Source organism: Opisthocomus hoazin, chromosome 8 (assembly GCF_030867145.1).
Source record: "Opisthocomus hoazin isolate bOpiHoa1 chromosome 8, bOpiHoa1.hap1, whole genome shotgun sequence".
NCBI lineage: Eukaryota > Metazoa > Chordata > Aves > Opisthocomiformes > Opisthocomidae > Opisthocomus > Opisthocomus hoazin.
In genome coordinates this window covers 39,691,287-39,713,208 of record NC_134421.1, presented here as the reverse complement: position 1 = coordinate 39,713,208, position 21,922 = coordinate 39,691,287, and the positions used below count along the sequence as shown (strand labels likewise).

At 39.6% G+C, this 21,922-nt stretch overlaps 1 protein-coding gene across 3 annotated transcripts in view; it reads right to left on the bottom strand.

The window, feature by feature from the left end:
* NELL2 (neural EGFL like 2) overlaps positions 1–21,922 on the bottom strand; it is a 155,021-nt gene that overhangs the window by 74,144 nt on the left and 58,955 nt on the right. For all 3 annotated transcript variants that reach the window (XM_075428504.1, XM_075428506.1, XM_075428505.1), the window contains exons 10-12: positions 15,966–16,057; positions 12,824–12,926; positions 9,711–9,839 (exon numbers count right to left, since the gene is read on the bottom strand). In XM_075428504.1, coding sequence (XP_075284619.1) covers positions 9,711–9,839; positions 12,824–12,926; positions 15,966–16,057 — 324 coding nt within the window. The remainder of the gene's footprint in view (positions 1–9,710; positions 9,840–12,823; positions 12,927–15,965; positions 16,058–21,922) is intronic.

The following is a 21,922-nucleotide window of genomic DNA, read 5'->3' as shown; positions in this document are numbered from 1 at the left end:
ACCCACTATTCCTGTGAACCATGGGCTTCTCTGCTGAGAATTCCAAGGATGGAGGCCAGTAATGACAGTCAGCATAAAGGGCATTCAGGCCCTTATTTTTATCACTACTGACCTGCCTTATACAGAAATATACAAGCTGGGCAAGGTTGAGACTTTCTCATCTGGTCCCTGACCTAGAAAAATGGCATCACAAGATCAGCAGACGTTACTCAGCAATTAAGGGACTACAAAAGAGAAGAACGAAGAGTGACCGATCACAGCAATCGATACCACTGAAAAAGGTAAACATGGCTTTAAAATCAACACAACTTGTTCTGAATCCTGGACAGGGTCACAAAGGAAAAAAGTTTTGTCCTTTTTCTTTTCAATAGCCCTTTTTTTCTGACCTTCTACCTCTGACATCAAGCTTTTTGATTGTTTTCCTCCCTCACTCACTTTCTACCTAAGTTTGGTCCTGTCTCCAGATCTTGCTCACCTTGTCTCTCCTCCTGTCTTCAACCCATCCCCTCACCAGCTCATCCTCTTTAAAATAAAAAAATGATAGACCATAACTTCTATAACTTTGAAGAAAGCTCCCATCACCTTACCCATCTGTGAAAGTATTGGTCTTTTTCCTTTCACTACCAAACACGCTAACTCATCCCCAAACTCTTCCTTCCAACTTGCTCGAACATTTAGTACATTAAAACTTCCCAGTCTACTGCTCCAATAAAAACACTCTTAGTAGGGTCTCTCCCACTTCCCCTGACCATATTTCTGAGCTCCTATTCTCTCGACTTCCTTCACTTTCAGCTACAACCTGATTTTAGTATCTCGCATGCTTTACTTTTCACAACATTATGCTCCTATGTGTCTCTTCTTGCATATAACCTTTCTCAACCACTATGATGACAAAATATCTCAGGGATCTCCCACAGTCCTTGCTCCTTCTCCTCCCACTACTCTTTCCAGGCTCTTCATCACTAGGCAAGCCAATGGTTTAACTACTACTGTTGCTCCAGTCGGTCACAAACCCATCACTGCACTTTCGGTTTGCCTTGCCCTACCAAACCCAGTGCAGCAGTTTTTCCAACTGAGATATTCCACAAAAGATGTTAACATCAACTTCAATAAAAATTGTGTATTTTCTCACTGTCGCCCACATTATTTATCCCAGCTGACTGCATCACTCTTGATAGTTGTCAGCACTCTTATCGTTTGCAGATAATCTTTGATTTTTTCTTCTCCATATATATATAGCCCTGTGCCTTTGGTGTTACCAACAGGCAGGAAAAGCCTAGCTCCAGCAGCAAAATTACCCAGTGGTCACACATGTGTGATCTACCTCTGAAACTAATTTTTTTTTTGGTGCTGGGAATTTTTATCATTTTTATTTTTGCCTACCTTTCTGCAGTAGTGCGTCTCATCCCCCAGAAGAGAAAAGCACTAAAACCTAAGCATTCATAATATAACCAACCTCGTGAACCAACTACAAGAACATACCCCATGTATTGAGTTAAAACATACAAAAATAACCTCAAGCATACACAAAGACCAAGGATAAAAAATAAAATAACCTTCCACCATCCCCAGCATGCTGCTTCCAGCAGGGAACCTGGGCCACTGACAACTCTCTGTAGCAATGCAAAGGAAGGGTAGAAGGAAATGGGCAACTACTTGTGTCTATTGATTTTTATTGAATTATTAATTGATCTTCAGAGAAACCGGGTGAGTTGGATTATAGGTGTTAGCACTGTTGTAACTGAACTAATAAGAGATTGTTCTGTCTTGACTACCCTGTTAAAGCATCAATTAGACTAAAAATAAATTCTAATTATTGGATCCTCACAGAAGGTGTGTTCTTTCCTTGGCCATAATTAAAGTGCATAGGTAACACATACACACATTGTACACATCTTGGTGCTTTTCCCTTCACATTATTTTAAATCTATGACCTTTGCTTAAGTTCATGATTTCTCCGGCCATCTCCTGCAGCCTGAGATGGGGCTTTTAGGACAGAAAATACTCTTAAAATAAAGGCAAAGTCACTCAAGGTCTGTGTTCCTTGACAGAAGCTCCATACAGATTTGAAAGGACATAATACAACATTACAGCAGAAATATCATTTTTAGCTGTACAAAGAGTTGTTTTTATTTCAGCTTGCCCCAGTTTTTGGAAAGGAAGACAGACCGTTGAGATAAAACTGTCTTTGTTAAACATGCAGTAGGAGATATTCAACAGCTACCAGTGCAAGTGAGACTCTTGGAAGAAAACAAAATCTGCATCTCAGTCTCATCAAAACATCACTGGACTCCAGATACATTATGTAGTTTAAAAAATATATATCACACAGTATATTTTTGAATACAAATATTTTCTGCCATCATGTAATGTTTTACTTGGCAAACTGCATCTTCTTACTATTTAATATCTTATAATTAATTCATATGGTAGTGTATACACGATAAAACAAGTAATTACATATAGTTTTCTGTCAGACATGAAAGCATCCCGGGAGGGCCTTTCCTTAGGTATCAAATAACCAATCTGCTGTAGCTGCATATTGAGAATAAAAAGGATGTTGTGTATGATTAATTAGTGAATTCCAAATACCAGAACAACTTACTGAGACTCCAGTTGATGGCCCATCCCCCTTCAGCATTACACTCAGTTAGAAATAGGTCTTTAAATTTGAATTGCAAAATAACGTTTTTCTTTTTTTTTTCTGAAGTATGACAGCTTCTCATCATTTTGAACTGTGAATGTCAAGAATTCAGAAATACTTGCCACCGCCACTGTTTTTGTTTTCCCCTATTTTAAAAGGGGAATAAGAAGCATTAATATAATACAATACAATACAGAAACTACAAATACATATCAGATTCTTCTTAGGAAGGGACAGCACAGATTGTACTGGATGTGTGTATTGTCAAAACGTTTTGTGGGAGGACAGATGTACGCATAACAGGATAGTACCTGTAAGCTGTGGTAAAGCCCCTGTGGGTGGGTTAGCCTGCATCTGGGGTTTAGGTAGGGTCTAAAGCATGGAGCATATTCCTGCAAGCTATCCAGTAAATTACTGCCTGTTCTACAGAAAAAAGTGATGATATCACATCTCAGCTGTCTCTCAAACGATGCCACACTAGCTAAAGTACCACAACAGATATAATCACCGTGGCTGCTATTGCTCTGCACTCTTTATGAAAGAGTATTTACTTTAAGTTCAGTTTTGTTTAATGCTGGGGCTTTTCTGCGTCTTTTTTACAAGCTCTTGGGGATCTAGCCTCTACATATCCTAAGATGTGTTGCACTTTTAGCCTGAGGTTTTAAAAGTTACAAAAGAAAACCAACCAGCTGGCTTTGGGTACTTTTCAGCACAGTGACAGCATCTAATTCTTCCAGTAGTCACCTCCCAGCTACTAGTAAAAACTGGAAATAAAGGAAAACAAGAACAAAATGAAGGCTTTAGTTTCTTTTCTCTTTCACTTTGAGGCTGCAGATGTAAGCAATTTGTATGAAAACTTTCACCTTAATTTCTCATTTAATAACAAATTGCAACGTATGCTGTTTCTGGCGGAAAAGGGATGCTTTCAGTACAAGAAAGCATCTCCTTACCAGACACTGGTAGAGCAGAAGACTTTAAAAGAGTTTCCAAGGGGCTCCCTTTATACGATTAGTTTCAGCTTTTTTTTTATCATAATAACATCACGGTCAGTCCTGGCTATGGGTATATGGTAGAATCAGTCTGAACATACTTCCTGTAGAAGTAATCAAAATCAGACAACACTCAATCACATCCTCCAATCTGTATACCTACGAACCATTCCACTGCTACGCACGGTGGGACTATCTGTGCCCCAGTATGCACCACACTTTACGAACTGGTGTCAGGGATAATACTTGTATACTTTAAGTTAGGAATATGCTTTATTATCTTCCTGAATAAGAGCCATGGCAGACAAGAAGGATTTGGCCCACTCTGATACACTGACCTGGCCAGATAATTAATCATATTTAGATGCCTCAGTAACATAATGATGGAAATAAGATGACACTTAATGCCTTTGCCAAGAGAAATATTAATAATTGATAATATACTGAAATTTTTAATATTAATGTTTAAATTTAATATTAATGATGTTTAATTACTTTTAAATAGAGATTTGGAAATAACATTTTGTCCTCCTGGAGTGAAAGTTTTTATTTCTGCTTGATTAGTTTTCCAACCCAACCCAAAACGATAAGGTAATGACTCAAACAGTGCCAGTTGATGGAGATGGAAATCTTTATTTCTTAGCTATGTGTGATACTATTGCCACATCTCATTTAGAAAAAAGAATTTATGTATCAAGAGGAAGCTTGGATAACCTTCCCAGTTTCACAGAACTGACAGTACTGCAGAGCTCCTAGGTAAGACTCTCACCCAAAGAATACAGTGCATACTGTGAAGACAGCAAAGCTAGCAGATAGCCCAGTACTGGTTATGAAAGACCCGGAGGAATTAATAGAATATATTTCAATACACTGGGGTTTATCTCCATTACAGATGTCTCTGTCTTACTTAGACTCTTCTCAGTATTACACTTGCCAAAACAAAAAATGTGTTGTTGATTACTGCACTTGGCCAACGTGGTGCAACATGTATCCTACCGCAATTTGATTATTACTTTTTATCTTTTGTAAGATCTCTTCTCTTCGCTGCAATCTGTAGAAATCAGGCTCATTGTGAAGATGTACTTTATTTTTGTAATCCAGTAGTTTAAAACAACAAGATTAACAGTAAGATTAACATCAGATTGTACTAATTAGGTAAGTGAAGAAGTGTAATGCTTTTGTTGTTGAGGAAGAGGGCTGAATAACACATTAGCATTTTTAACCAAACACAGGGATAAATTACTAAATGTTTCCAAGCAGAATGAGAGCATACTACTCTGAGCTAAGGGAAACCTGATGAGGTCCAACCAAGTGGCGCTTCCGACCTGCTTCAGGCATCTACTCTGGAAAGAGACAATTCATCCTCTAAGACTGCCTGCTTCCCACTGTGAAGGATGAAGCATTAAAGGACCACCACACACGATGACTCAAATCAAGTCAGCTTATCCAAAAGCAGATTTCTAAAGTGAAGACTTTCTCCCCTCAAGGGACAATCATCAGCGAAGCTGATGCAATTCTCAAATTTAGACGAAGTCACTCAGTCTTTGGTCTCACTTCAGCTGCTGCATTTGAAACTGGGACAAACATGGCAACAGCGGAGAAACTAGCAGAGTTACTCAGGTAATAGGATAAATTAGAATAAAAATGGAAAATGGTTTCACAAAAGTTTGTTTAATAATATTAAATGATTCCAAACTGTTAAGATAAGTTAACTAGGTTGTAAATCATGCAACTAGTACAATTAAATTCCCAAATATGAGAAGATAAACATTATGGTCCACACACCCATAAGGTAAATTTGTAACGAGTGGAGGGTTCACCTTGGCCAGCAATTCAGCACCCACCAGTCTCTCACTCATTTGCTCCCCCCTCCAGTGGGACTGGGGAGAGAATAACAAAAGCAAAAGTGAGAAAAAAAACTCACGGGTCAAGACAAAGTCCATTTAATAAGTGAAGGAGGAAAAGGGGAAAAGAAGTGATTCACAGGCAATCACACTCCAGCTCTCACCAGCAGACTGATGCCCAGCCAGTCTTCAAGCAACGGCCACCCGTTTTTACTGCTGAGAACGACATCATCATGGAGCCTGAGGCTGGGGACATCCCTTTGGTCAGCTGGGGTCAGTTGTCCTGTCTGTGTCCCCTCCCAGCCTCTTGCCCACCCCCCGCCTACTCGCTGCGGGGGAAGTGAGAAACAGAGATGGCCCTGCTGCTGTGCAAGCACTGTTCAGCCATAGCTGAAACATCTGCGTGCTATCAAAGCTGTTCTAGATAAAAATTCAAAACACAGCACCATACAGGCTGTGAGGAAAATGAAGAAAATTAGCTCCATACCAGTCAAAACCAGTACATGATGTGAAATGGACTCTGTATCAGGCAAAATCCTCTTGATAAAGAAGCAAACAACATGTTTTTCTTAGATTACATTCTGTCCCAGTGCTTACAAAAGATTACTGCATTCTCCTGTCTGCTTTCTTGAGCCTGGTCTCCTTTCTGTTTAATCAGGAATCCTTGGCAACACTTCTGAAGTGAAATCAGACTTTGCACAGAGGTAGTTGAGTGCTATTACTAAATCATAAACTTGGATTTCAAGCAATCTGTCCAAGTACAATTCACAAAGGGTACAAGTAACACCTCCTTCACACACATATCTTTAGAGGACCACCGAAAGTGGATGACATGGTGCGTGAAAACAGCTTAGGTTCAAGCATCTGAGAACAGCTAAAACTGCCATCAGCAGACTATTTGAAAACCCATCTTATTTGAAATATGGGTATATTCCACTCCTCTAGAGGAATCAGAATATCCTGATAGCCAAGAGTCACAAATTTTATCCTTAAAAACCTTTTCAGCATAACTCCACCACCAGAATTGTAGCGGGTACCAAACACTGTTTGAAATATATCCCAGAAGGTGATCATCAGTTTAAGGGCACTGCAGGTGTTGCTTTGGGAAAAACTAATTACACTTCATCAGAACATCTGTTTTTGTAAAATCGTGATGTTAGGTAGGCTATACACCAAGGATGCTATATTCAAAAGCATCTACACCTGGGCAGCACAGCCTAATCCATACCCAACCTGCCGATAAGGTAACTCAAACTACATAATAACCTGAGGCAGAAAATAGATTTCAGAGTACTTGGAAAAAGGCTTACAGCATGTAAATGAAGAAATCCCAATTCTTTAAGTGTTGCTTTTACCAGTTCTCCAAGGGAAAGCTAAATGTGACATAAATATTAACAAATATTATTATTATAAAACAGAAAGGTATCCACCATAAGAGTATCTAGAGACATCACACAGCTTTGGAAAATCACCAGTTCTTTCTAGGACTGAAGCCAAACTCTTCCATCATTCAGAAATTTATGCAGCTTTTCCAGACCCACACTGAAAGAAGCTTTGAATATTTTTATTTTTGTTCTTCTACCTTAAGCAGAAGTTCTGCCAATGGGAGCATCATTACTTCTGTTTATTCTTTGAATTTTGACAGTGCTGAGGCACAAATCAGCATTGTATTCAGTGAAGTTTGCCTCTAACACAGAATCAATGACATCCAACATTGCAGTGTATCTGAAGTTTGTGAAGCGCAAACACAGAAACAGCTATCATACCCATGGGCTCCATCCATTACAAAAAGCCTTCTCTGAAACCCTTTGGGTTAACTCAACTTTTCCACACTTGGCATTTCTCGTAATTAAAGCCACAACAATGGCACAGTGAAGAAAGGGTATGTGCTGAGAAAGGGAGGTTGGGACCATTTCAGCCTTTCAAGATGAGGGATGGGACCCTGAAAAGACTTGGTGTTACACTGTTGCCATTGTGCTATTGTTTCATATTAAGGTAAGAGTAAGGTAATTCTCCTTCCAGTAATAAAAAACTCAGTGCTCAGAGACTTTTAGGATGGAAAAAGGGATACAATGCTAAAAGCACAACTCTGAAGAAACACGGATATTTCAGTCCCCTGCCCCTCGTCTTCCACAAAAACAATCCTAAAGTTTCAGCCTGTGACCTTATTTCCCTGCTCCCAGCATACAACCTCCACACTCAGCCACGGATGGCCAGCCAAGGCCAGGTCTGGACCCCTGTACCAAATGTCCATAGTTCAAGTGCGGTGCCCACACCGCAGCTATGGCACATGGTTGGCAGCAAAGCTAGGCTGGTTTGACTGCTGAGTTACCTTCACCCTCAGCTGGGAGAACCTCATCTGGCAGGGACCCAACCTCATGAGCTTGCTTGATGGACACATCTTCCTAATGGGACTGACTGCCACTATCCTCAGTGTAAGTGAGTGTTCCTGGATCAGGCCCTAAATCATGCACATTTTTAAGACAGCATCCAAACATAGTAACACAATTTTTATTTTTATGTAAGTTATGTGTCCCAACCTTTCACTCAGTTACACAAGTTTTTTGAAAGCACTTAAGCAGATTGATAATTACCACACATAAACAACATCATTTGCCCATACAGAAGCAATTGGGCCAAGAAATCTCCAAGAATTATCATACTGAATTCAGGTACTGCACAAACTGGTAAATCCACTTGTAATATGAATGCATCAGTCTCATATATGATAATCTGCTGTGCAACCCTCATCTAATCATTTCACCACCAATGCTGATCAAAATGCTTCTTTTCTTTTTTTTTCTTCTTAGGACATGCCTGGCAAGTTGCACACATAGCAACAGACTAATTAGAATGATGTGGAGATCACTAAGAGAGTATAACTTGTTTTTCTGCTTTTCTTCAGCAGAGTAACAATAGAGCCACAGAAAAAAAAACCTTAAAGCACCTGAATTCACTGTAACTCCATTGCTCCAGTGACTCCCTCAAAAAGGAAATGTTTGATGAGTTCCCAGAAATGCAGATCCACAGCCTAAGCCTCGGCATAGTCTCCAGGGACTATGGCATAAAAAGTGGCCGATGCTGCAACACTGAACAAACTATACAGCAGGTCCTGATGTCAGATGCGTGCTGGGACATGATGAGGGGCAAGGGATTTGTTTCTGCATAATTTTTAGTTCTAGTTCTCAAAACAGGCTTCCATCAGAAGGCTTACCATAAACATTAAGCAGAGAGGTATGCAAAGCTGAATTAATTATATGCTCCTTTCCTGAAAACAGTCATGAATTCTCAAATCTAAATCTGGAGATGTGCATTCCCACTGACGTTAATGCAGCTACTAACTCAAGTAAGCTGCAGGCATGAACTGTTGCAGAGTTCAGCCAAAGGAACAGTCTTAAAAGGCCTTGTTTCGTCCCGTTCATTTGTGCATAGCCAGAGAACAACCCAGGTATTAGGTGGGACTGCAGAGTACCTTAGACTCTACTCACAGATGCTTAACTTTCAATTTAGCAGGCTAAATCTGAACCAAACTCCTTATTAGTCAAAGGTCATCCTGCTGCCAACACTTTAGCTTTTATGGTAAGAATGGCCTCATAATACACCAGTATTATGTGTTTGCAGAATTAGGGTTTTCATGAGGAAGAGTAGCAGTTAGCACAAAAGTGAAGAGATTGTGCAGGGGACGTTGGCTTTTGCTGCTGGAGTGGGGATGGGTTTTTTTCCACAGGATTACACTAGACACAAATTATAGAGGCTTCTCTTCTGATTAAGTAGCTTGTTGCTCCCTGATACCAAACAGAGCAGCTTGAATAATAAATCATTACTCAGTACGATTAATACTAGTATCGAGTCTATAGCATTAACTTCTTTCCTAGGGAGAGAGAATGGCAACAGGCAGCAGTGAAAAGAGAAATGGAATGTTGTACTAACATGCTGTTCAAATGGATGAGTTTTAGGTTGCCTGAACATCTGAATACTATGAAAAAATAAAACTTTCCTATGGAAGTATGCTTCAAATTTAAGAACTCAGCAATACTAACTTGCAACTTTGACACTGATCAGATTTTTTTTTTCAAAGAACTTAATTGGAGAGAGAGCTATTTTAGTTGATTAATATGCTGCATATCTAATTCACTGCATCTAACAGGCCTATCCCTTTGACTACTCATGAATCAATACATTCTTTCCGTGGTAACTTCTACAGCAGAGCTAAGCATCTTCACAAGGTATTACCTTCACAGTAGGCATTGTCCTCTCGAAGGGCTCGGAAGCCATCTCGGCAGCTACAGACAGCTCTGTCATCTAGGTTTCGGCAGACAGAATGCTCCATACAGTTATGTCCTTCCGTGCAAAAATCATGGCCTGTATAGAAACAAATACAACTGAGGGTTAAAAAGAATCTGAGGATTATAAAATATCCCTGTCAAAAACAGTCCTATCTTTTTTTCAGTTAGGTCAAAGAATACCTTTCTATTGTGCATGAGATACAGAAAAATAAATTGTACCAAGCATGAAACAGATGAAAGGAGTAGTAAAGGTCACAAGAACAGACTGTGTCTACGTCTTCAATTCAATTTCAGGTTCTGGCATTGATCGAAGGCGGCTGGATAGGCTTGCTTAAATCCCCTTGCTGTCTCCTTGTCATTGTTAAGTACTTTTACAGGACACTTCTTAATTATGTATTTTTCTTTGTTTTCTTTCTCTTTTTTTTTTTGGACATTTATAGAAGAGTTCCATAGCCTAGACACTCAGTAGCTCACTTACTAGTGGTATTACTTTTTTTCCTAGCACTTTTTGTTCCCAAGTGTATTTATAGAATCCTTCCATATTTAACCAAAAGTCTTTGATTAGCATTGACTTGTTTTGCTTTCCTCTTCTCCTTATCTCTTCCTTTCAAGCTCCACTGACTGAAGACTTTTCCCTGATTGCATCATACTTTCCATTTCATCTCACCTTTTAGCCATCCCTATTTCCTATATTCCTATTTTTTCCCTTCCATTTTTCCTGAATGTGACTGCTTTCCACTGCACCTTAGTCACAAATATTTAAGATTCTGAAGTTCTTTTCCAGGCTGGAAAATACAGATTGAACCTTTCAACTCAGTAGTTTTTGCTAAACTCTTTCTCTTTGCTCTCATGAAATCTAACACTGCTATGTTGCTGAACACCATTAAAGCACCCTTTCTTACGCTGAATTCAAGCTGATTGTAGTAACTGACTTGAAGCTTTCACAATTTCCACATCTGTCTATAATGGTGTGGAGCTTGTCTCCTTCATTGCTTTCTCAATAATTTCATTTGATTAAAATTTTCTTCTTTAACTGAAGCATTAGAATTGACTTCACTGTTGTTTAACTATCTTCTCGTCTCAAAATCTCCTACAAGAGAACTGGCGAATGTGGGTCAGGTTCGAGGACCAGGACTGGTGGAACAGCAACAGCTCCAGAACGCAAGCTGGATCAGGCTACAAAACAGGCCTCACAAGATAACAAACAAGTATTTGTTGGCAGTAAAGATTATTATTTTTACCACTCCACCTGCCTTCTGCTTCATATTTTGCTACGAAAGAGCTTCTACCCCTAACTTTATAGAAGCTAAGTTAAATGAGCACTTCAAGCAGGACAACGGCAGAGTCTGCTTGGACATCAGGTCACAGAGGTGTCTTGCACTTGGGCAGCTCGTGAACAGTGTGAAGCAACACGAACCAAGCAATACAAAATGAGGGAAACAGAAGAGCCCGTAAAGGCAGAATGTTTTAGTACTGAGACCCAGTGACACGGTCATGATGCAATCACAGTCCTACCATCACACGAGAGGCAGATGTTTTGCTTTCTCTCTCCCTTTCTTTCCTGCTGTGGATTGACTCCCTGTAGCCTAGAGATACAATTAGGTAATGTTATTTAAATATTATACTTCACTGTAGCTACCACAGTGCTGTTAGGACATTAAGAAGCAAAAAGCTCCGCACTTCTATCAGCGTTATGGGTCTTCAATACTCATTGATGACAGCAGAAGTGTGTGTGTCAAGAGCTACCTCTGGCCATGGCAACATCTACTCTTTGCCTTTTCGTTGTCTCACTGAAGCCTGAGTTAATGACAAAGCAGTAGTCTTCTTTTTGGATTTCCTGGCCTGGATTGCTGTATCAGACTTTAGTATTAAATAACTAAGAATGTACATGTTATCCAGAAAGGGTGACAGCTTTTTTACTGATTTTTTGTTTTTTCTAAGATTCTTAACACTTATCTGTCAGCTGTATTAATAAAAAAAATACATGCTGCTGAATAATAGCATAGAGCAGCTTATTGTTTAAAGAATAAGCTCCTTCGCTCATGAGAGGCCAAGCTAGTATGGTTCAGGTAGAATTGAAAATGTTCAGAAAGCGCTCCTCTGACATATATTAAAGTTTTCTAGCTATACCAGGTACAAGAAACAGAATTCTTTTCTCTAAGCCACTGAAGATTTTATAGAAAATTATCATTTTAAAAATCCTTTTTGATTGTGACAGACTTCAAGACCTATCAACTTTTTTTAAGTTCTTCTCTTCTACTTTCTTATCTCTCTGCCTGATGTCATTAATCATATCCTTCATGCTTGCACCGAGTACCACAGAAACAAGTAGAGCTGCACTCTTCACTGAAGTATACCTAAAATCAGCCCAAGAGTCTAACATCTTCTTTCATGCCTAGTATCAATTTATCATTATTTAGCTATAGAAGAAACAGACATAGCCACTTCATGCAATTGCTCGGAGCTTTGAAGATACTGGTATTAGTCCACATAAACAGAGTGGGCTCAAGACACAGAGCACTTTGTGAACCTCTCCCCTTTGGTAAGGATGAGTCTAGGTGTAGCACATAAAGGTATGTAGCATACAAAAATATTTCCCAAAGCTTCTGCTTCTAGATGTAGACTACAACCCCAAACAGATGAACAAATTCCTCCAGTCTTCAAATAACTGCATAGCACAGTCCTCTGAAAGAGGCATCGCAAAGCATCTCCAAAAGATGCTGGGGAACATGGTCATTTCTCCAATCTCAGTTTCTTTGGACACCGGAGTGGGAGAAGGGTAGAAAATCACTAATTTGTATATGATTTCTTTGACCTTTCACCCACTTTTGGCTAGAATGAAAAGCACAAGTGCCAGTAAAATGTTTGACAGAATTTATTAGACATTTTACAAACAATTTTCAGATGTCACGATGCAGATGTTATCTATTCAGCTTCCCAAGATCTATAGCAATTATCATGTGTAGGAGTGTCCTATTTGAAATTATGAGAAAAAAGTCTATGTAACCTATAAGAATGGAAAATTACACTGAGCTTATATATATCCCGCTATTACCTTACCTTTACAGATTTTGCAGCAACTGTGAGATAAGGGGATCTGTTGAGATTCTGGGCAGTTCAAAGCTGTACAACTGTCTTTTGGAATACGCTGCATTTTGTGGTTCTGTGAAATTGAGGTAACTGGTTAATGTTGTGAGAGAAGAAACACAGATAAATGATAGTTTTATTAGAATTTTGGCATTATAATGTGCAAACAAAAAACTGCCTATGCCAAACTCCAGGTATCTTCGAAAAGCATTTGAAAGGACAACATAGCACAACAAAAGCATCAGGAACCTCCCTATATGCAACCCTTTTCAAGCAAGCAAAAGTGTGGAAACTGCTCTCATTCTTCTCTTCTCTTAGCTGTCAAGCAACTTGCCTCAGAAATTTCTCCTAAAATTATGGCTGAAAGAGTAACAATTATTTCTCACAAACTGAGGCAGCAGATTCCAGAGTCAAGGGTCCTCACAATGAATACTCTAAAGCAACTTGCTATTTATACAGCAAGTACAATCAAACTTGAACATCTCTGATTTCAACACTGTGGTAGTAACACTGAAGAAAACAGGCACTGATTCCCTATTAGGAAAGAAAGGGTTTCTCAGCTAAGCTTGGATCAGACATCTGGAAATGTCCAATGGCAAGATGGTATCTGAGTATCTTCAGGCACTTCGTGCAGGTCACATGCAATCATTGCAGTTTGACCACTTGAAATGCCTGCCTTAGCAATTTGGCTACCACAGATGTACCACCTTTGGGCTCCCTCGGGCCCTATTTTACTGTGTCTTGCAGTGCTCTAGTCATGATCACAGAATCATAGAATGGTAAGGGTTTGAAGGGCCCTTAAAGATCATCTAGTTCCATCCCCCACCACCATATGAGCAGGGATACCTTCCACTATACCAGGTTGCTCAGAGCCCCGTCCAACCTAGCCTTGGACACTTCCAGGGAGGGGGTATCCACTACTTCTCTGGGAAACCCGTTCCCATGCCTCACCACCCTCATAGTAAAGAATCTCTTCCTTATATCTAATCTAATATACTCTAACAATGATATGGCAAAGATGGAAAAAAAGGCAAACAACATGTCCTTGAGAGGCATCTGCCTTAAAATCAGCAATCTGGGTGAAATATGGGCTCCCTGAACTCAGGACCCTGTATTTCCACATGCAAGAAAAGTGCCTAAAATCATGCATAAGCCATTGCATGTATTATTATTCTTAACCTAGCATTTAATTTTGAATATTCTTCATGATTTAAACATGAAGCATGAAATACAAAAATGAAACATGAACATAACAGCCAATATCAAAATTACTTCTCAAATTTTATCTTAAGCAATCTTGACACAGATCCCAACCCTAACCTGATAACACAGAAAATTAAACCAGCCACAGAGGTGTTGCACATCAGAACAAGAAAAACCCAGCAATCCCACAAAATAAAGAAAACAAACTCCTTTGACAGGAATAATAACAATTAGAATAGCCTGGATTACATTTAGTTCTTTTACAAATTCTATTTTGGAAGAAAAATTTTCATTCACTTTTTTTCAAATATTCAAACAGAAAAGTGTGTGCCTGTAGCAGACACAACTGCAGCAGCCAAACAAAAGAAAAAATCATGTTTAGAGTTACGTGCAAATGAAAAGAAGAAATTTCCTACATTGCCTTGATAACATCATCATAAGCCTTCAAGCATAAAATCAGTACTTGCGCCATTCCTATTCAGTCTCTCTTGAGCTGGAGTCGTTAATTATATCCTTTTATGAAAACTCTGGTAGTAATAAAATACTGCCCACCTATGACTTCCTAGCTGACCAACACAGTTTACAGTATGTGGATTTTCTGCTCTGAATTATCATTCACAAGGCTGTTCAGCAGAAACTGTATGTACTTTGGTCCTTGAAGAAACAGCATGTGAATCAGCCGAAGTTGCTGCTTAATCTTTCTACCAGGACAGCCAGGCAGCCCACCAGCAAACAAGTGTAATCAACAAAATACAGACTAGCGTAGCCAACAGAGGCATTTTCTTCATACAGTATCGCACTTGCCAGCTGCCAGAAACACAAGGTAACATCACATAACTTCTGATGGTTGTTAATTATATTCATTGACTAATCGCAGAATTCATGTCCCAGCTGTCATGTTGAAAATACAAGCTCACAGCCCTGAAAAGCGTACGACTGAATCCCAAATTATTTCTGGTCAGCTTCTCCTTTCCTTTCTGAAGAGGGTTTCAAAGCTCCTACTCCAGGAATTAAGCTCAGAAAGATTAAAATCAACAGCAGTAAGACAACAGTCCCCAGTTCCTCGTTGTAAAAACAAACTTTTTCACAACTGTACAAAAATGTTTTTGAGATTTCCAGAAACTGGTCCGATAGATAGCTGCAGCGTGGCCAGAGGAGCTTCTCCCCTCTATTTCTCTGCCCTCGAAATGTGCGTTCAGGTTTCCAGCTCCACCACACAGCTCTGTAACCAGCGGAAATTCCTCCCCATCCCTCCCCTCCAGAGGCAACAGGGGACCAACTGCAGCAGTTGATGTAATTCCCAACCCGCAGCTGTCCCTGGGGTATATTTTGCCCTTAAAGTGCACTTGTGCCCTGAAGAGCAACCCTGCTCATGCAGCAGGACAAGACTGACTCAGCATCAGGTGTGTTCCGTTTACAAATAAAACAATGACTCTACCCAATTTCCATCACCAGAAATACAACCAGACACTTGGTGTGCCAGCTCTTTTCCTTCTTTCATCTAGCTTTTCCACTAAGAATTCTCCTGAATTCCAAATTATGCCCCCATCACGCCCATGCGTCTCTCATACCTGAGCGCATAATTTTGAACAACAACATTGAACATGTGTCAGTGGAAACATGAGGTAGTCTGCTGGGGTTTTATTACTGATGATGGAGATGATACCTAAGGAGGAAAGAATGCAGCTTGATTGTCAAGCTGCATAATCAAAGCTAGCAGCTATGCAAAGTAAATGTATTTGCAAAATTTGATGTGAAACTCCGTAAGACAAAATAAACACAGGACCCCCTAGTTGCCTTTTCTGTTGCCAGTTCCTAAGGTAGACCTGTCTGTATTTCAACAGTTTCTTCCAGTGGGACTTTAATATTTCTACCATGCAAGAAATTTTTTTTCCATCAGCAGTATTCTTACCTTGCACTCAAACAGAACACAGTCCCCTGAGCTTGAATACACAGTTTCTCTTTGTCCTTCAATGTAGGTTCTGCCTTCAAATACGCATACGGCTTCAGGAGAAAACAAAAAAAAAAAAACACACAATGATTTTGTAAGAAAGTGTTAGTACTCTGCTTATAGAACTGATACATTTTCTTAAAGATGACTGCATTTCTAAATGAAAAGATTGAATCAGCTCCAAGAATATTCTAAACCCATCTGTAGGAATGTGGATCTCACAAGAAAAAAAAATCAGAGGAGAAAAAAAAACACACGAAAGAACCAGAAAAGCACACATAAGTAGAAGGTGAAGGATGTTGAAGCAATACGGAGTACAGACAGCTACTGAGAGGGCAGAAGAGCCGTGTCTCAGGTCACGCCAAGGAAGCTATGACTGCCTGCAACACAGCTCAGGGGCGAAAAGGAAAATGGAGACGTGACAGCAGTGTGAGTGGCATTAACAGACAATCAGTTTCTGGAAGAGGACGGTGCAGGACAAAGGGTGATCACTCAAGCCACATATTAATTTGTTATCACAGCCCTTTGATGTATCATCACCCCACACAGTTATTTAAACACTACCTATTTGTATGTTGATTACCCCAGCTATTTACCATCACTGCTAGAAGTATGTTAAATGGACCTTCTGTGTGACTGCCTTTTTTTTTCCCACCATCAGAAGTAGGGTCAAGTCTCCAACAATCACATGACAGAACGACCCCCCCAGGCTTGGTGTTTGTTATATCATGACCTGGCCCAGTGCCACTCCTGTGCCCCGGCAGTACTGGGTTTTGCAGCAGCGTGCTGACACGTCTCGTACTAGATCGCTCACTAAAGCTCCTATTCTGTATCTAAGGGTTACATAAAATACCTTCACAGCAAACTGGCTGCCTTTTTTTTTTTTTAAATAGGTCCATTACTGCAATTACATTATTCAAAGTGTAAAGGCTAAGTAATATAACTGCTAGGTAAAGAAAATCACATATCTGTCTCTGTTTCTTAGGGGACAATCAAGGCTCATCAAGTAAGCATAATCATGAAATAACAAGAGTAGGTTACCACTTTCAAGTTCCAGATTACATGTTAGAGGCCTAATTTACTAATCATTGATTTGGAGATGTAAATCAATTATACTACAATTCATTCACAGAGAGGTTTATCTATTCTGTTTAAATAGATTTATTGTCTAAATTGTAGACAATTTAAAAATATCTAAAAGTACGAGTGTTTTTATTGTGTGATCTATATTAATTACCATTACTGCTGTTACTTTCACTTCTCCTTTACTCTTTATTTTTGACTTGCAGCTCCTTAATTTTACAAACTTCTTATTAATTTGTCAGCATGTAAAAAGTCAATTCTTGTAACTGATGTTGCAAAAGAAGTGATGGGCATAGTGACAAAAAAGTTTCTTTTCAAATTCCAAAATATTAATTATAATATCTTATAAGGGATCTTATGTGATATAAGCCTGCACAGCACTTTCAAAAAGTAGTATCACAGCATGTTGCAGCACCCCAAATCCCATGAATCGCAGAGTTTGCAGTCATACTTAATAAAAGAAGTACAGAAAAGAGCCACAGGAGAGAGTCCAGGGGAGTGTCCTAGGGCTAACAGAAGGAGAAAGTTTGTACAACATCCACAAAGAAAGGTCATAGAGTCAAAAAAGCTCAGTACAGTGCCTCTTTCCTCTCCCAGAAAACAGGCTCTTCTAGAAGGAAGTATGTGGAAAAAAATATGTATAAATCTTTAGTGGGGACTAGCAGATCTTGAATCCAGACAGGACAAGGCAATCATCCAGTCATATATATCACCTCCTATATATTACAGACCATGACACTAGACTGAAATGCCCATATATTAAGCCCTTTCCCTTGCCCCACACATTTCATGCTCCAAAGAAAAACTACATGTGACAGGAAAAAACAAAGTATAGCAATGCCTGAGGACCACACAATGGCAGTGGACTGATAACTTCACACATCCTCATGTTTCCAACAGGCAGACTATGTCTCTTCACTGGAAAGGCAAAAGACTTCAAGATCACTGTCATTCCGTCTTGGAACAAAACACTTTCGTGAAGCCAGAATACTCTTAACACGTGAATAAGACCACCCAAGCATCTTAAAAAAATGTATCCATACTACCTCAAAGCATAGTCCACTGAATCCAGTCTCCTTATCAATAGTGACAAACTTCTGATTCTTCAGAGAAACTTAGAAAATAATGTAAATAGAAAAACCATCAAAAGGACACATCCCGCCTAGTGTGAAATCAGGAAATCATTTCTCGATTCCACCAACAGCCCTCTGAAGTCTTAGCATATCAAATCATCGTAATGCAGTGAGGCAGTATCTCAAACACTTGCTTTCCACAAGAAAATCAACTTTTCTCCATAAAGTTTTGAAAAAAAGAAAAAACTTACAAATTCTGGGGGCTGTATGAGATCGCTTTGCCCAGACAGCCCTTGCCCCTTTCCTGTGTGTCCTCATACAGTTGCTGAAGACTGTTTCTCAAAGGCTAGAAAGTGGCAGCAGAGTGCATGTTTTAAGAGGCTTGTGTGGGTCCCAGAAACTTCAAGCAGTGCTGACTTCTCCACCTCCACACCTTTGTATGTCAGCACAACACCGGGCCACCACATAGCTCAAAAATCACAGCTCATTATTGAATTCCCCTAAATAAACATTTCCAACTATCGGATTATGCTGTGGCTTTGTCAGCAAGGTTATAAAGCCCCTAGGTATCGGAAACCTGCTTATACAGATTGATCAAACTATGCTTAAGAGAGAAAACACAACAAACAATAAATGTCCAATTAAAAAACTAAATTGAAACTAAATTGAAAACCTGTTAACCTGAATAATCTGAACACAAGCCCAAGCATGTATTCTTATGGACTGTTGCTCTCACTGACTACATTCAAAAGGGAGATTTCTTCTTGAAATCATCAAAATCAACTTTACTTGGATTATTTCTTCCCTAGAAGGATTCCACCACATTTGGGCAATTCCTTCCATTAAAAAGCAGTAAGAACTAAGGTACATGCAGAAGCTCGAATTCACAGCACTATCACTTAGTTCTTGTCTTCTCACCTATGCTAATCTAGCCAACTAAGTTCACAAAAAACACATGGGCACTTCACCTACACCTGTCCCACTGGCTCCATATTTATTTAACAAGATCGATACTGAGGGGTTTAGTGGTGGTCTAACCTTGCCAGTGCACACTGTCTTTTCCTCTCCAATCCTCCCATAAATGCCTCTGTATCTTTTCTGTTCTTGTTAGTCCACTCTTCTTCCACTGCGCACACCCTGGCAGACAGTAAACAGGCAGATTTTCATCAAGCTGCCTGGAGGCATCTAAAAACTTTACTCTAAGGTTGTCTGCTTAGGTGAGCATTGAGCACACATGAAAATATTTCGGTGTGACAAAGCTACTAACTTTCTTCTGCCCCACCTTCCTCCTAAGACAGCGGGACCCATGTCCCAGGCAGTGTGGAACAAAGTTTCTCCCACCTCCTGTCAGCAATCGTCACAGTTAGTGCACACCCCATGATGGTGGTGTTTCATGTCGTTATTTTCCCTCACAAATAAAGACATTTCAACAATATGAACATCTGGACTAGAACTGTGTAACTGAAAAGCCCAGTGAAGATTTAATTTCTGCTTGGCTAGATGCTTCCCAAGATACTGTGATTAGTTTGTGATTGGTATCTCTCTGAGGAAACATATAATCTTTCATCTTCCTAAGTCCTTTCATTTGACAGACTGAGTCACAGTCAAGAAATTACCTGATGATTAGTTGTTCCAGAACTTGATGGTTATTGCTTATGTAGGATTTCATCTACAGCTGAATTACATCAGCTACTTCCTCTTGTCATCAAACTCACACATCCCCCCACTACCTAAAACAAGGTGTATTATTCAAAGCACAGTTTTCTAAGAAGATGAAACAGGAAGTCTACAAAACCTGCTAGGAAGTTTGACTACTCTTGCTATATTTGTATACAGAAGGTGATTAGGCATCAGTACAGAGTCTTAAAAAATTATTTGCAAGGTCTGCTTATATCCCCACTACTAATTTACGCAGATGTAGTGGTAATACAGCTATTCCCTGCAGTACCATTTAACACATTGTGATCACACAGCATCTTCTCCATATTCATCCAACAAAAGTAATCTTTCAGGAGCCCGCTGGCTGTTGTGTTCCCTCAGTGAATTATCAACAGTTTGACAAACCATCACTTCTCTTTCACAACTCTTTTTTCTTCCCACTGGCCTCCAAATGTCATTTTCCTTCTGCATTTCTTAAAACGTCCATGCAAAATCCATGACCCAGCTAACTCCTGCCTTCCATTCACTGAGTTCACACGATGCCATTTAGTACATTTTCTGACTTCTTTATTTATCACCTTCACTATCCAGATTGTGTGTGCCTTCCTCTGAGGAATGTGTGTACACTTCCCCATGGTATCTAAGCTGATTTTGATTCAGACTTATCAAGTGAAAGCAGAAAGTTTAAGACATTGGTGAACTCCTCACACCACTTTATTTTCTTGTACTCATATTTGCCCAATGAATGGCAGATACGACTCAAAGTTTTGTGAAATTCATCAGTAATTATGAATGTGACTTTAAATATGGTAATTAATTCTATGTTGCTGCACTTTTAGTTCACATATGATGATCTGTAGGGGGGAAAAAATATCCAAAAATTAGCATACAACCCCCCCTCTCCCATCTTGTTCATTTAATTTTCCAACCTCCTCCTTGGAATCTGCTTGATTACATTTTCCACTGCTCAGAGATCAAGGCTTAGGAATTGTGTAAATCCCATTAATCCTACTTTGCAAGCTTGCACAGTGCAAAACCTCTGTGTGGCTTTATCCTTAGAAATACACACAGAGATAATGGTCACCTTTCGTGAATTTCTCTCTCTCGGCTGCCACGCCATTACTAGGCACTGCTCTCTTCCCCCTTCTCATTTATCTTCTCAGGGATTCAAGTGTTATTTCTTCTTCACTCATTTTGTGGAGAGCACAAGTTCCTCTGTTACTGCAGTCAGTGAGACTGCAGGCTTGCTTCATTTCATGCCATCTCCCTCAACAGTTCAAAATAATTCCAGATTTCAAGCTGGAAAATAGATTGCTAATTTTTCCAGTCAATCACTGTTGAAAAGCTGCATGTATATGCCTCAGCCTCCTCAGCTGAAAAAAAGAAAAACCAATTCGAAATTTCCTAATGATAAGGGATCAATTACTATTTGTATCTTGTTTCTTGTTAGCCAGAAAAGCTAAACGTCTCTATTACACTGAAAACATGAAGTCATTCCTCTACAGTACTTTTGCGATCGTTTAAGAGCATCTGTGGTGTGAGCCACCTCCAACAACACTAATGGGCTGTTTAGTCACATTGGCAAGGAATCAATCTAAAATTATAAATTCTTTCACCTGCTTCTCATGCTTCCTATATTTCCATCAGCTACTATGGGGAAATGACATAATTCATGCATCCCATGTGTTCTTGCTGGGAAATATTCTGCAGAATTCTTCTGAGCCCTAGAATGAGGGCTCCTTGAGGCATCCTTAAAGAATAAAAATGTAATCTGAATACTGAAAAAGCGCACCAAAATGTGAGTAAAAACTCTGTTGATTGATAGCAGTTCATCTGAGGCAAACAGACCTGACAGATGAAGTAAAAGTTTCAAAGCAGGCTGCAGGACAGGGAGTGATCTTAGAGGTCTTTTCCAGCCTTAATGATTCTATGATTTTGGGAAAGAGTTTGCAACCAATCAAAGCCAGTGGACATCACATCGCACAAAATGAGCATGTGGCTGTCTCCAGTTATGCAAAGATCCAATCTGGACAATGTGTTTGAAGTCAGCTCCTCTTAAATATGGCGTTATTGCTATCCACACTGCAACTTTAGCTTGGTTAA